This window comes from Drosophila hydei, unplaced genomic scaffold, assembly GCF_003285905.1.
Source record: "Drosophila hydei strain 15085-1641.00,03,60 unplaced genomic scaffold, DhydRS2 tig00008119-arrow-pilon, whole genome shotgun sequence".
Classification (NCBI taxonomy): domain Eukaryota; kingdom Metazoa; phylum Arthropoda; class Insecta; order Diptera; family Drosophilidae; genus Drosophila; species Drosophila hydei.
Genome location: NW_022045830.1, coordinates 7,721,406 through 7,737,405, shown reverse-complemented (window position 1 = coordinate 7,737,405; position 16,000 = coordinate 7,721,406). Strand labels below are relative to the sequence as shown.

The following is a 16,000-nucleotide window of genomic DNA, read 5'->3' as shown; positions in this document are numbered from 1 at the left end:
TGCTTATCTATTCACTTGCCTTCCAGATCAAGTCTAGTATGATCACAGCTAGTGCCTCCGGCCTGCACCAGAAGCAGATGGCGTCGCGCGAAAAGGGCGGCAGTTATTTGCAGAAATACCAACCACAGCCGGTGCAGCCACAGTTTAAGCCACTGGTGCAGGTGGATCCAACGCTGTTGATTGGCAGCCAGCGAGTGCCGCTACAAAATCCACGACCTGGTGATTACCTTCTCAACAAGACGGCCAGCACCGAGGGCATTGCCTCCAAGAAGAGTCTGGAACTGAAGAAACGTTATTTGTTAGGCGAACCGGCCAATGGCAACAAGATACAAAAGTCCGGCTCTACCTCGGTTCTGGACTCGCGCATACGTAGTTTCCAGTCCAATATTTCCGAGTGCCAGAAGCTACTGAATCCCAGTAGTGACATCAGTGCCGCTATGCGCAGTTTCCTTGATCGCACCAAGCTGGGCGACAACGCACAGAATACACAGAATGATCTGATGCGTTCGGCTACTACGAATGTGATCAATGATCTGCGCGTCGAGCTGAAGATTCAGAAGACGCCGTCTAGCAACTCCACGGACAACGAGAAGGAGAACGTATTCGTCAACAGCAAGAACGAGCTGAACAAGGGCATGGAGTATACGGATGCGGTGAATGCCACTTTAATGGAGCAGCACAACAAGAAGTTATCACCAACGACGCCCACCAATAACAAAACTGTCATCGAGATAATTGATCTGGTCACGCCCGAGATGGCCGTGCCGTTCATTGATCTCACGGTGCTGGAGACGCCAAAGAAACCAAGTGAGGACAGCACTGAGCTGGTAGATTCACCTGCGAAAATCTCGGACAGTAATAAGTTAAATGATCTGAACCAGGAGGTGATAAAGCCAGATGTGTCGAAAGATGTAAAGGAGTGCATACCGGATATACTGGGTGATATCAAAGCAAAGAAGGAGGCATCCAGCGCCGGCGACTCTGAGGAGCAACAGTCACTGCTCTGTCAATCCGACGAGGAGAAGCGCGATTCGCCCGAGAAGGCTGCGGATCTGGACCAAGAGCAATACGAACAGGATACACTTCAAATCCAAGTGCCCAACATACCGTGGACCAATCCCAAGTCGGAAATGATGTCTACTACCGCCAGCAGCGCCACCAGCTGCTCCAGTTCGGGCAGCTCTAGTATCGAAGATATACAGCATTATATCCTTGAGTCCACGACCAGTCCGGACACACAGACGGCAGGTAGCAAGCACAATGTACCGCGCGTTGAGGTGCACGACAGCAGCGGTGCCTTAATGCAAGTGGACAGCCTGATGATTGTGAATGGCAAGTATATTGGTGATCCAGAAGATGTCAAATATCTGGATATGCCAGCAGGTGTCATCGTGCCGTCTCCACCGGCTCCAGCTGTAAAGACCAGCGAACTGGACGACGAGCACGAAGCGGATGTGGAACCAGTGACGGCAACTCCAGAACCTGTGGAGTGTACAGTTATCGAGACGGAGCGTCAGCCACAACCACCGCCACCACTGCCGGAAATGGGACCACCCAAGCTTAAGTTCGACAGTAAAAATGAAAACAAAATCGAGAGCTTAAAGAATCTGCCGTTGATCGTAGAACAACATGTGGAGCATAGCCATGTGGTAAAGCCTGTTACGCTTAACCTGAGCAGTAGCATGGCCAAGACGCCAGATACCCCGACCACGCCCACGCAGCATGACAGCGACAAAACGCCCACAGGAGATATGAATTCGCACGGCTCCGACTCGGAAACAGAGCCCACTGGCACCGGCCAGGTGCTAACGGAAACTGAGCTCTCCGACTGGACAGCCGATGATTGCATTTCGGAGAACTTTGTAGACATGGAGTTCGTGATCAATTCTAACAAGGGCACAATGAAGCGGCGCAAGGAGCGACGTCGCAGTGGGGCAGTCAAGCTGCCCAGCAGCAGCGAGGTGCTGCACGAGCTGGCCAAACAAGCGCCCGTCGCTCATATGGAGGGTATACTCCATGCCATTGACTTTGATGATATTGAGTTTATGGACACTGGTTCCGAGGGCTCCTGCGCCGAGGCCTACTCAGCGACCAACACGGCATTGCTGCATAATCGCGGTTACATGGAATACATTGAGACGGCGCCAAAGCAGTCGGCTACCACCGAAAACACGCGCACAAGGGCTGCTGGCCAAACAAAGGCACAGCCACAGCCGCTGCTGACCAAGCGGGACGAAAAGCTCGGCATCGATTACATTGAGCAGGGCGCCTACATAATGCACGATGATGCCAAGACGCCAGTAAATGAGACACCCCGTTTACCCATCAGCTCACAGATGACGCAATCACTGACTGATTCGAGCACACTAAACGATCTGGACGAGGACAGTCTTGGCGCTATGGCTCAGTCGCAGACGCAACCCACTATAACGACCACAGAAGAAAGCGAAGCGCTGACGGTGGTCACTAGTCCATTGGACACCTCATCGCCGCGGGTGCTCGATCAGTTCGCGTCAATGCTGGCCGCAGGCAAGCCGGATGCGTCAACGCCAAGCAGCTCGGAGCAGCAACCAAAGACGACACAGTCGACGGTGACCACAAATAGCAGCGGCAGTAGCTCGACACCAGCTCCTGTGCCGGCCAAGGAAACGGACGAAGACATGCAGATCCAGTTCGAGTACGTGCGTGCGCTGCAGCAGCGCATTTCGCAGATTAGCACGCAGCGACGCAAGAGCTCCAAGGGTGAGGCGCCCAATATGCAGCCGCCAACTGTGATAGAAGCTACCAACGTGCTGCAGGCGCCAGCAGTGGATGCGCCGAGGGCAGCCGGAGAGAACGGCACGACGGCAAGCATGCGGCCCAGGAGCAGCAGCTCGGCAAGCAAAGTACCTGAGATACCTACGCTTAACAGCAAGCTGGAGGAGATCAGCAAGGAACGCACCAAGCAAAAGGATCTCATACACGATCTGGTCATGGACAAGCTGCAATCGAAGAAGCAACTAAATGCCGAGAAGCGTCTGCATCGCAGCCGACAACGCAGCCTCTTGACTAGTGGCTATGCCAGTGGCGCTAGTCTCAGTCCCACGCCCAAATTGGCCGCAGCCAGCAGCTCCAGCGATGCCAACTGCAGCAGCCAGGCGCACTACCATGTCTCGACAGCTTCTGAGCAGTTGACCAGCCGGCCAAGCCAGCAAACGAATGACATTTTCGTGCAGCCAAATCCGCTACAGAAGTCGGCAACTGCAACCTATGTATCGCCCTATCGCACAAAGCAGCCAGCGATGCGTACAGCAGATCTGTACAAGTCGCGTCCCTTCAGCGAACATATCGATGCTGAGCAATTGAGTCTGCTGGAGCGTCATAAGCTCAATAAGACCGCCTCGTTTAGCTACGGCAAAGTAGATGAGCTCACAACGCCCAGCGCACCAGTGCGTCCGCATCGCAACGGGAACCATGGGCAAAGTCAACGACAGATCGAGCAAGCTGTCGATGTGGGCATCTCTTCGACGTCCACGGAGAATCTGCGCAGCGAGGCCAGAGCACGTGCTCGGCTAAAGTCCAACACCGAACTGGGCTTGAGCCCCGAGGAAAAGATGCAATTGCTACGCAAGCGTCTACATTATGATCAGAACAGCGCCATTAAGGCGAGGCAGCAAGATGCAGTAGCCAGCGACCTAACAGCACGTGCTCGCAAAATGAGCGCTTCTAAGAGTGTCAACGATCTGGCTTACATGGTCACCCATGGCCAACAGCAGCCGCTGCGCCTGGACAACGATGCCGTCAGCCAAGCCAAAGCAGCGGACTTTACATCGGATCCCAATTTGGCGGCCAGTGGGCAGGAGAAGCCGCTGCAGAGCAAGTCTAGTAGCAAGAGACATAAGGATCCAGAGCGTCGCAAAAGTCTTATACAATCCTTGTCCAACTTCTTTCATAAGAGCAGCACCAACTCAACAACAGCCTCGGCGTCCAGCAGTCCCAAGGAATTGGGCGGCGCTGTAGCTGCCTGTCACTCTGAGCATTCAGAGCGTCCGGGCACTAGCAGCAGTGGCACGCCCACTATCTCCGAAGCAGGCAGCGGCGGGGGCGGGGGCGGCGGCGTCTTCAGCCGCTTCCGCATTTCACCCAAATCGAAGGAGAAGTCTAAGGTAAGTCTTCGCCACATCCCCAACCACGTTCAGCTCAATGTGATTAGTTCTGTGTGCGGACTCACAAAGAAATCATTAACTAATCGTGCATCACAAACTGGGGCTTACATGAGGCTGTAAAATCTTGCCTTATTTAAATTTGTGTGCGGTGTACTATGTCTGTCCTTCATATAAAACAAAAAGATTAAACTTTTATCAACATTTTACAGTCTTGCTTTGATCTGCGGAATTTCGGTTTTGGTGTAAGAATATTTTTACATAACTACCTACTACTATAAACTGTCAATAATCTTCACACTTTCATTGATTTGGAATTCATTTTTGGCTTGAGCATTTTATGTTTCGAATATCTAAAAAAAATTTTTTTTTTAAATTTAACTTAAAAATAAAATGTATCTATTATTAAAATATAGTTTTGCCCATTTATCGTTTATTTTATGTTTCATTTCAATGCATTTAAATGTTTTAATTTTTTAACTTTAAATGGTTTCATTTCATTTATTTTCTAACTATGCTTGAAAGCATTTTTTATTTATTTCAATTTTATTTTCTTTTCGCACTTGCAGCTGAAAATATTTAAGTCATAACTTGCCTGAGACCTTATGATTATATATATCTTAATTATTATTATTTTCTTTATGAATACATAAACCTTTTCTGGTTTTATGGGGCCTTATACGTTTCTATATGCATCTAAAGATATTATTTTTTAACATACGCCTACAATTACCTTTTTATATGTTATAAATTGTTTAAGATTTTGATTAATTAAATCAATGCTAATTATTTTCAAATATTCTGTAAGTTTGTTTATAGATCTACTTAGTTGTATGGAAAATGTTTGGGGTGTTTCATAGTTTATTATTTTTATATATAAGTACATGTTGCATGAATTGGTTATTGGATATTTGGTGCGGTTTCCAATTGAACTCCTCTTAAATAGTTATTAGCGAGGCACGTTTGTGTTTTTTATATATAAGTTGTTAATAACATTTTGTTTTAAAACTGATAACTGAGAATTGAAAATTGTTTACATTTCGAATGTTTCTTTTATGCCATTGCTGCCGATCCTTAAACAATATACGCCACATACACTCAATTTTTAACTAAATATATTTCAATGAAACACAAACTTAGGACAAGGATATGTTCACAAACAATGCAATATTGCCAACAAGCACAACAACTGCAACAATCACAACACAAACGAAACACGCCCAAGATTACCTCAACACAACGAACAACAGTCGCTATCGAAAGCAAGCGAACACCGAATCGTTCTCATCGTCCAGCCCGCAGCTCTATATACATAATCCCCATCATTTGGCCGCATCGATTGCCATGGACGACCAGATCCCGCCACCCATACCGCCTTTGCCACTGAATTATCAAAGATCCGATGGTTTGTTAAACTCATTTTATGTAAACATTTCCCAAATCTTTGTCTATATACTCCATACCAACATCTAATACATATTTATAAATATATATATTTGTGTGTGAAATATAGATGAGAGCAACGCTAACGAGACACGAGAGCATAAGAAGCAACGTGCCATATCGAAGGCTTCGCGACAGGCTGAACTCAAGCGATTGCGAATCGCTCAAGAAATACAGCGTGAACAGGAGGAGCTAGAGGTGCAATTGAAGGAGCTGGAGGCTCGAGGCGTTCTAATTGAGAAAGCCCTGCGGGGCGAGGCGCAAAACTATGAAAAGTAAATATAAATGCAGCTAAAGTATACGAGTATAAATTAACACCAGAATTAACACCTTCATCTTGCAGCCTGGACACAACTAAGGACAATGACGATAAGCTATTAAAGGAACTTTTGGAAATTTGGCGTAATATCACAGCACTGAAGTGAGTATGGCACTAAAGAATGCGAATCCCTAGAAATAAATAAATAACAAAAAAAAACATGTTTTTCGACATTTAGAAAACGTGATGAGGAACTTACTATAAGACAACAGGAACTGCAACTGGAGTATCGACATGCTCAGCTTAAAGAAGAGCTCAATTTGCGCTTGTCTTGTAATAGTAAGTGTCATGAAATGTTCCTCCACCTTTTTTCAGTTAATAATACTTGAAATGAATTTGTAGAACTGGATAAGAGCTCCGCCGATGTGGCCGCGGAGGGTGCAATACTCAATGAGATGCTGGAAATTGTGGCTAAACGTGCCTCGTTACGACCAAACGCTTCACAGATGGATCTTACCGCAGCCGGCACTGCCTCAAGCTCGACGGACGCGGGCATTACACTAACCGGACATTCGCATGAACAGGAAGAATCGAATGTAAGTTCGAAGACGCCTCTCTTCATTCAATTATAAATCCACTAAATAGCAAATTATATAATGTACTTTCAGATTTGAATTTTAAACTTGCCTTGGGGTTTACTGGCTAACGAGATCTGGCATGGATTTTTACGCCTAAATACTTAAGCAGAAATGTACCAAAAACAAAAAAGAAAACAAAAACAATAACGATAACGATACTAAAAATAGAGAGCTGTAAGATAAACGAGCAAATTATACGCCGAGTATGCATTCTGGCGGAATAGTTTATAATAGTCGATTAAGATATTTTTCATAAAACGCGCAACATTAATGTATAAAAGCAAAAAACTATAGAAAAGAAAACTACATAGACAACGTTTGCCAATTTTAAAGTTAAAGCTCAGTTAGTTTCGAACATTATTATACACAAAAAGTTTTAGTCATTTAATTTGTTGCAGCCCTTCGAAACATTTTAATGATTTGTCTGATCATTGTATGTTGTATTATGTTGTGTAATAAGTTAAGTGTGAAACGTGAAAATGTATGTGCAAATTGTGTATCCTTCTTTAATCATTTTTAAATGTCTTTTGTTTATGATATTGTGAATTGTGTGTCGATTTTTTATTTTTTACGATCGCTGTATGTCACTCATTCATGCATGAAATTTGCTGCCCAACTAAAATCAAAGTGAACACAAAGATTTACACACAAATATTTTCTATAAATATATATATATATATATATACATAAATATAAACATGCATATGTATAATACAAACGTATATAAAGATATATTAAGGAGCAAAACACTTTGCTTTAATATATACTAAAAAGTTATTTAAAATTATGTATTATTATTTATTTTCTTTAATCCACATATTTATCGAATTTATTATGTAATTTTTTGATTTGTTTAAACTTGAATAAAAATTTATGAATTGTGAATAACAGACAAATTTCATTTAATCCTCGAGCACTTCTGAACAAGATGGCAACGCCGTAGTCACGCTTTCGCAGACTTATCGATTACATATTCGATATCATTCCTCGGTATTGGCTCATTGAAAGTCCATCTCTATTAGAAAATAGCATAACAACACAGGCGGCTCCAAACAAGCATTCATCTATGAACAGAACTGTTCTTTCAAAATCTATTTGGCTTGGATTGCATCAGTATGCCTGAAGACAAAATGAGCAAGAAGACCAATAAAGAAAGGTCCATTCCAAAAACCGCAAGCAACACAGGCTCGCAGGATAAAAAACAGATGCAATCTGCGTCGGCGCAACTCTCAGCGGATGCAGAAATAGAGGAGGAACCAGCGGGTCAGCCTGCGGCTTACAGCATGCGACCAGCATTTGGTGAATCTTTTCCTTTACCAATCGTTCGGAATATTATAAGCACCACAATGACAGAGAAACTGAAAGGTAAGTTGAATTGTATCCAAACAAATAAACGTTGCTTAGCAACCGAGACAATTACAGACAAAATATATGACAAGGACATTGCCAAGATATGGACGAGCGAAATAGCGGATGAGGTGAACCAAAAAATTGCAGCGAGTCCGAAAGTAAAGCGCTACAAACATGTGGTGCAAGTGATGTTGGGTCAAGAGCTGGGCGCCGGGTGCACCTACTTATCGCGCTGCTGCTGGGATTGCGATTGCGATACTTCCGTCACGGAGGTGTTCAGCAATACAAGCCTCTTCTGCGTGTGCACAGTGTTTGGAACTTATCAGTACTGAAGAAGAGGCAAACTACTGCACACAACTGGAGTGTATATGCGACTCGGTTATACGCTAAATGGAATAACTTTAATTGTAATTTTATTTATATAGATAACTATTAATGCAAACACAGCCCTATGTACATATTAACTATAGTACAAAACTTTATTTAAGTTAAGCAAAGAAAGTTACCACACTGATTACTACGGCAAATGTTTTTTTAGTTAAGAAATCACTTTAATACCCTTTCCAACAATAGTTATGAAAAGCTAAAATTTTCTATGTATCAGAATGACAAGCGTTTTCGCATTCATTGTCCACGGCTAAAGGAGAAGGCTTCGCCAATACGGGCGTATACATACATACATACGTTTGAGAAAGCGTCGTCAAACACAATAATTGTGTATTATGCGAGCGGTAACACGGGAGTGAGAGAGAGAGAGAGAGACAGAAGCCATCAATCTCACTGGGTTAATGACTGTCATGAGCCGGGCACGTTGAGAGCGAAGTAGAATAATTTAGCAACATTTTACGTTGTTGGTTTGCGGAGAACCGGTTAAAGAGTTCTCATTTACTGAGTTTCTGAAAATCCAATATTTGATTTGTATTTTATTACGTGCTCAAAAGTTTATTAATTGTACCATATTTCAGTTAAATATTATTTTGCATCTGATGATGTTTATGCATATCATGCAAGACATTGCTTTTCAACTAGATAACTAAAGTATTTCTCCCATATGTAAACTATGAACAATACAAAAATTAATAAATAAATATTCTTAATCAATCCAACGACATTTAGATCTTTTATAAGGTACTTGAAATGCTCAAGATATGAAGATAGTAAAACTCGTATAAATACGGAATGCGACTCGGATTTCTTTTAGTTTGTTTATAACTGAGCAACAGACGGCACGTCGCGACGTCGGCCCAGTTTATAATGTCGTCAAATAACGATGCCTACAATTCAGATGAGCTGGAAGCGCCCGCCTGGCTGAACAAGCAATTCTTGCAGGAGGTGCTAGTGTCGCATTTCAAGGAGCCGAGTCTGACACTGAGTGCTCTAAAGATATCGCCTGCCAGTGCCAAGGGCGATCACTATGCGAGTGTTATGTTTCGAGCCAACGTTGAGTATTCGTCTCAAAAGAGAAACTATTCGAAGTCGCTTATCATTAAGACAATGCCGGAAATGGATGGGCAAAAAAAAGAGTTCGTTAGCGACTCCAAAATATTCCAAACAGAGATTGAAATGTATACGGAAGTTCTGCCCAGGTTCGAGGCGATACTTCGCGCAGCAGGTGAAGAGATCAAGTTTTGTGCGGTCTGCGTCTATTACAGCTTGCAGCCACGACAGGTCATGATCTTCGAGGATCTCTTGCCTCAGGGCTACCAAGTGATTCGCAATCGAAATGCCACACTCGACGAGCTGCGCTCCGTGCTGTCAAAACTGGCCAAGTGGCATGCGGTAAGCTTCAAGTTGTTGCGGGAGCAGCCGGAAATATTTGATAAGTTACAATATGATGTCACAACCATGCCCAACTTTTTGGAAATGGACGTCATGACCAGCGCCCTACCCAACTTTATAAACATGCTCAGCCAGATGGATAGCTTAAAGACGTATCGCAAATACTTTGAGCCAATGCGGGAAAATATTATTAAGCGCTGGCAAGGCGTCATACGAGAATATCGCGAGAACCGGCAAGCGAATGCCTATTATGTTCTATGTCATGGAGACTTTCACATTCGTAATATGATGTTCAAGGACAACGACTGCATGCTGATAGACTTCCAGATGTCCTACGTCGGCTCCATTGCCAACGATCTGCAGTACGCCAAATACATGCTGTTCAGCGCGGACGAACGAAAGGACAAATGTGATGAGCTTCTTTACTATTACTTTGATACCTTAACGAAGACATTGTCTAAGATTGGCTACCAAGGAGAGACGCCTAGCTTGATAGAGCTACGCAAGCAGATTTTTGACAGGAGATGCAGTGGTAAGTCCATATCGAACAGCTTTATCATCATCTAATATTGGTTGTGGTCTTCTTTCATAGATTACTTTCTGCTCACTACATTGTTGCCCGTTTCGTACGGCATGCGTCAGGGCAAGGATCCCGGTGAGTTCATAGAGGACGAACAGCGTCGGTTGGAATTGTTCCAGGACAAGGGATACCAACAAGAGCTGGAGTATCTGCTGCCCCAAATGCTGCATGCGGGTTACTTTGAGCTACCCAAATAACAAACCAATTTTAATCAAAAGCAATCATGTATGTGCCTTATCTATTATGACGGCATTACTTCAACAAGTTCAATATTTGATTAAAAATGTGTATTTCACCATTGTGATGTTTTCAAAATGTTTCACAAATAAAGCTGTTAAAATATGCTAGAAATTACTCTGCTACAGTCTCGGATCTCACTGCTGGGCAAGTTTGCACCTATCCAATTTGGTATGTTTTTGCGTTACTTACAATAATAGATTAAAAAATAATTGTACAAATTGCTTTTCAATCTGTTACTGTATATATATTATCTCCGTTATCTACTGTTTATCTAAATCTATTTCCATTCAATGCCAATATATTCTTATCACTGACCACTATGAGGGCTGAGTGATAAGCTACTATGTAGTAATTTTTTTTCACCATGACAAACAAAATAGTTTGGTATCATTTACTGTGAAACTTGGTTTGATCTTAATATGCTGCAGTTGCAATATATATATCAGTACTAATAACGAGATATAACAAACTATCTTCATGATTATTTTGCTAATAGGCCAAAATAGCTAAAGAAAACTATAGAATATGAGTCAGCTAGGGATTTCATCAGAGCCGCACCGATGCATTGCGTCATTGCTGGGGCTCTCCATCAGGCACGACTTAAGTACATGAATTCGATTCTAGTATTAGTGGTACCAAAGAGCTCGAGCTCTTGCTTTGCTCTATTATGTGCATGATTAATCTATTGAATCAATTTGTAATCTAGCCACATGATTTGCGAAAGCCGCTGAATAATTAAAAAAATAAAACAAATGGGAAAATACTTTCGTTCATCAAACACTCATATTTACACACATATATATACAATTATATACATATGCTTAAAACGTATCCAGTTACCACACTCTTCTTATGAAATTAAATACAAACATACATACATATTGCACGCATGAAAAAATTTCCTTTGTCACAATTTCTAATGTAAATTAAATTGGAAATACTAGTCTAAATTTAGCCTCATTTCACAGTCTCCTCCTCCTCCTTGGCCTGAGGCTCAGCTACGTTCGTGTCAGCGCTGTTGTCAGTTTTTTCTTCTATTATTTGTTGCCCGTTACTGATCAGCTGCTGGAGTTCCTCTGCCCAGCCCAGTGCCTCGGCCAGTGCCAAGACACCAGCATCGCAGTCGCCAAGGTAAGCCACATCCCGCGTATTCTTCGGTTTTCCATAGAGCAAAGACTTTCCATTGGAATCCATCCAAGGCGCAAAGCTGGAGCGTCCAACGGCATCGCGATTTATCAGGAGTCGAATGCAACGGGGGCCAGCGCGATGGATCAGCGAGGCAAAGGGCTGCACCTCCAGCGACGTGCCCATGATGATGAGCAAATCACAGTCCTGGAAATCCTCCTCGGGACTGCTGTAAAACTTTCCAGGCAGGTTTTCCCCAAAGAACACGATGTCCGGCTTCACAAGTCCCTTGCAGTGTTCGCAGCTCGGCAGCTCATCTGCAAATATTTTACTCTTCATCCAGGCCATATCGTATTGCTGTTTGCAATTGAGACAATGGTTCGTATAGAAGCTGCCGTGCGCCTCAATAATTTTGTTCTCGGGTAGACCGGCCAAACGATCCAGCGTGTCGATGTTTTGCGTATAATGCCGTTGTAGCAGACCCTTCTCGTGCAGCAGTCGGACAAAGTAATGGGCCGGCGTCGGCTCAAAGGAGCCCGGATATAACTCTTTGGCCAGTGCGAAGAAAGGGGTCGGATTCTTTTGGAAGTAGTCGACATCAAAGATTGCTGTCGGGTGCGGCAGCTTGTACTTTTTCAAATTGTTGTACAGACCAGACCCGGGCGATCGAAAATCCGGAATACCCGCAGCTAAGTGGAGATGTGTTTTTAGTATTTGATTAGCAATTAGCACATTCAAAATTAAACTGGGGAAATGTCAAACTCACACGTGGAGATGCCAGCACCCACCATTGTCACAATGTTTTTAAAGCCATGTTCGCGCCAGTGAGACGATAGACCTTCAAAGGTCAGTTCCGGAATTACCTGAGGCAAGTACGTGCATACATTCATACATACAAATAATCTGCATAAATTAGAGATAAAGCTCACCTTATCCACAATTGGGCCTTCGTTGTCCGCAGTGCCCGATGCCAAATTAAAAGTATGTGAAAAGAATCGACGAATCATATCCATAGTGCCATCTGAAAATGAATTATCTGACAACAAATTCAACATTTACTTGAATGTCTATTTTACTAAACCTTCTTCGTTTGGGCTGTCGGAATCTGTTTCTGTTTCTGTTTCAGTTGTTGTTGCTGCCTTTGACGTTGACGTAGACGTCGACGTCGACGACGGCTTTATGGGCAGCCCATCTTCGACGTTCTCGCTTTTGCTGTCATTCTCCATGCTGTCACTCATTATGCGTTTGTTAGCACTCAAAGTGAATAATGGAATTCTATCAAAGCACGAAAGTAAATTTCGTGTTAGTATTTTTATTTTTTATTTGTTTTTTATGAATATTTCTGTTGCCCTGATGTAAAAAGAGCGAAGGCAATGTGCTTGGCGTTGCCACAATTCGCGAATTGCATACAACGCAAAGTTGAATGCTATAAAACGCATATATTGATTGTCAAATCGATAATTAGCTGGAGCGGGATTTCGAAAATAAATATCTTCAGCTGAAACGGAAATTACTTCGAGTAGCAAGGAAGAACAGGTGTTTCTCAAAATTGAAGTATCATTTTTTATTTTATTATATCATAGAATTTTCATTTCGTTTGGTTTGCTTAGTTTTAGTACTTGTTTTATTTCAAATGGCTTTTGTTTTTTCTCTTCCAAATTCTTCATATTTTTTGCATTTTTTTTGTATTTTTTTTGTATTTTTTTCTTGTATATTTTGGTTTATTGTTTAGAATTAACATATACATTTAACATTTAAATGATTTCGAAGAAGTTGAATATATATTTTTATGTATTTTCTCTATTTCATCTGCTTAGATTACGTTAGTATGCATTGTGATGATGATCGATGCAAATGGAGTGAAAGTGATTTTTCATTTGTTTACTGTATATTGTTTATACTCAGTGTGTGTGTGTGTGTGTATGTGTGTGAGTGTGTGATTATGGATTGATACATTTATACACTTATGTAGACACAATTACATTTAGCTTTATGAGAAAAATCGCGGAATCTTCAATTTCTAGTAGATTCAACTTGATCGAACTTAGCATAAAACTGATTTCTATTGAAGCAAAAAAGCGAACCGAGTCTCAATATATGTAAATTTGTTGCTGTTTTCTTTTAAGTATACATATATATATATACATATATATCTTTATATATATATATCTATATTATGCATTTTGTTGTAGACAGGTAAACAGTGTTCCAGCATGTCCAAGTGTGTGTATGTGCGTGTATGTGTGTAAATATATAAATACGCAAAATATATGTATATATATATGTATGTATATGTACATATAAAAGATTTTACTCGTATATGCATATATTTGTAGTTCAAGAGTTTCCCATTTTCTGTTCTCAATTAAAAAATGTTTTTATAGTCTGCTTTCTTTTTTCTTTCTTTTTTAAATATCTGTTTTCATTTGCTGGCTTTTCTAGTTAGTTGATTTTGTTTTTGGTTTTTGTTTTTACAAGTTTGCTTTGCAAAAAATATAGAATGTATATAATTTTCTTTACTCTTTTCTTTTAGCTTCTGTTCACTTTGTTTTGTTTCCTTTCTGTAGGTACTCGATTCTCACGTAAAATGTTTAATTTTTATTTTATTTTTGCTTTAGATATTTTAAAGATTCTTACTTTACTTTACTTTGACTCTGTTTGTTTAAAAGTTTGCTGTAGGTTGTTTGACTTCTGCTTGTTCCACTCGTTATGTAAATACTATGAAGGTGTGTGTGTAGGGGGTGTGTGTGTGCGTGCATGCATATATCTGCAGTTATCGGTATACATATACATTTATATATATATAGAAGTATGTTAATGCATGTCACATTCAATCACTAGTACATCGAGTTTTAATATTTAGATTCCATAATATTTAGATTGCTGTAATTCGGTCTGAAACTGTATTCAAGCTTTACTCTATTCCGAAAATGCTTTGGCTTGCATTTCAATAAGTATGTATTTATGTCGTATATATCGTATATATGTATGTAATTATTAACTGCATATTACCGTTTGGTTAAATGTTTATGTTATTTTATATATGTGAGTATTCAACTATTTAAACATGAATTTACACGACATTTAAGTTGTTTTTTAGTTTTTGCTTTTTGGTTAAACTGTTTTTGAAAACTTATTTATGCTAAATTCAACTTTATAAGTATGCTTGTGTGTGTGTATGTGTGTGTGGGTGTGTTGGTTGTAACTGTTTTCTGATTTGCGTTTCACCTGTTCCTAGCGAACACCTGGTCGAGGCATTGCATCTATTTTTGTACCTTGTTATGTGGTATTCATATTTATATTTTCAATCAATTTTCAATCTTACATTAGCATTAGCTTTAACTGATGCATGATGATGCTGATGATGAATATGACAACCAGTTCAACTAGTTTTGTTGTTTACCAAATTAGAGTAAAGTATCATTAACATAATGCATAGTTTATATAGTTCGAGTCAACTCTTCTTCTTCTTCTTCTTCTTCTTCTTCTTATAGCTTAAGGATATATAGAACCTAAACAACATGTGGGATGAGCCATAATAAACATAACAAAACATGTTCTGTCTGTGTGTTTGAGTGTGTGTGTGTGTGTTGCTTAAACATATTATATTTTATGATAATCCTTAAGGATTGCGAATGAAGACACAACAACAATTATACGAACTACTCTCGAGATATATGTGTATATATATTCATAATGCATACTACAAGTGTTTATCTTATTCGTATGTCTGCTAAATGGCAAATGAATGATGGATGTGGACTCGCATCGGGTAGAAAGTTTTGGATTGTGAGTATTCGATATAAATGTATATATATACGAGATGTATATATACATCTGTAGCTAAAGTTGTCGAGCATGTGATTGTAGTAAAGCTCTTAAGTGTTGCTTATAGATCTTACAGCTCTTAAGTGGCTTCAGTGATAACAAAGTTTTAATAGATTAATCGATTCTTACGTACGTCTAAATCTTAAAAAACATTTTTCTCCTCTTGCTTCACATTGTAAACTTAGTTAAATGATCATTGTAAATGTTATGTTAATAATAATTTATATATACGATTTTTTGACGCACGCTCAGTACAATATTCTTCTTTTTCAGTTATTTACCAATATGCAAATTATAATATATATATATATTTTTTACTTTATTTTTTTTTTATTTTGCTGGGCGTTTCTCAGATCAAATTAACGACCCGAGCGAAAAGTCTTTTGAAAGTAAGTTTATTTATTTTTCTCATTTAGCCAATTTCTTTGAAGACATCTTGTGGTTTTTTCTCACGCAACTTAGATTTTAGTGCAATATATATATATATATATATATATATATATATATATATATATATATATATATATATATATATATATATATATATTTGCCAAAGCTTTCTATATATATATGTATATAGATCGATCGCTCACATAAGTAAATAAAAAATGCGTTT

The 16,000-nt window shown here is 40.5% G+C and overlaps 4 protein-coding genes across 8 annotated transcripts in view; 3 read left to right on the top strand and 1 right to left on the bottom strand.

Annotated features, from left to right (window-relative positions):
* LOC111595671 (F-actin-monooxygenase Mical) overlaps positions 1-6,883 on the top strand; it is a 49,162-nt gene extending 42,279 nt beyond the window's left edge. The window contains exons 16-23 of one of the 5 annotated variants that reach the window (XM_023309507.2): positions 27-4,145; positions 4,355-4,387; positions 5,283-5,547; positions 5,656-5,860; positions 5,929-6,006; positions 6,083-6,183; positions 6,247-6,440; positions 6,513-6,883. In XM_023309507.2, the coding sequence (XP_023165275.2) occupies positions 27-4,145; positions 4,355-4,387; positions 5,283-5,547; positions 5,656-5,860; positions 5,929-6,006; positions 6,083-6,183; positions 6,247-6,440; positions 6,513-6,518 (5,001 nt within the window). In that variant the 3' untranslated portion in view covers positions 6,519-6,883. Of the gene's footprint in view, positions 1-26; positions 4,146-4,354; positions 4,388-5,282; positions 5,548-5,655; positions 5,861-5,928; positions 6,007-6,082; positions 6,184-6,246; positions 6,441-6,512 lie in introns of those variants that run through there. The other 4 variants (XM_023309499.2, XM_023309505.2, XM_023309500.2 and 1 more) reach the window with 4 other exon arrangements.
* Positions 6,884-7,482: 599 nt separating this feature from the next.
* Positions 7,483-8,352, top strand: LOC111598484 (tctex1 domain-containing protein 2). The gene is made up of 2 exons (XM_023313742.2): positions 7,483-7,847; positions 7,905-8,352. The coding sequence occupies exons 1-2, from the start codon at positions 7,598-7,600 to the stop codon at positions 8,162-8,164; spliced, it is 510 nt and encodes a 169-aa protein (XP_023169510.1). The 5' UTR covers positions 7,483-7,597; the 3' UTR covers positions 8,165-8,352.
* A 698-nt stretch (positions 8,353-9,050) lies between these two features.
* Positions 9,051-10,478, top strand: LOC111598483. Its single transcript, XM_023313741.2, has 2 exons — positions 9,051-10,143; positions 10,204-10,478. Exons 1-2 carry the CDS (start codon positions 9,087-9,089, stop codon positions 10,386-10,388), a joined length of 1,242 nt encoding a protein of 413 aa, XP_023169509.2. The 5' UTR covers positions 9,051-9,086; the 3' UTR covers positions 10,389-10,478.
* Positions 10,479-11,200: 722 nt separating this feature from the next.
* Positions 11,201-12,943, bottom strand: LOC111598482 (NAD-dependent protein deacetylase Sirt2-like). Its single transcript, XM_023313740.2, has 4 exons — positions 12,638-12,943; positions 12,486-12,577; positions 12,323-12,419; positions 11,201-12,245 (listed from the first exon to the last, which is right to left on the bottom strand). Exons 1-4 carry the CDS (start codon positions 12,792-12,794, stop codon positions 11,389-11,391), a joined length of 1,203 nt encoding a protein of 400 aa, XP_023169508.1. The 5' UTR covers positions 12,795-12,943; the 3' UTR covers positions 11,201-11,388.
* Positions 12,944-16,000: the final 3,057 nt, after the last annotated feature.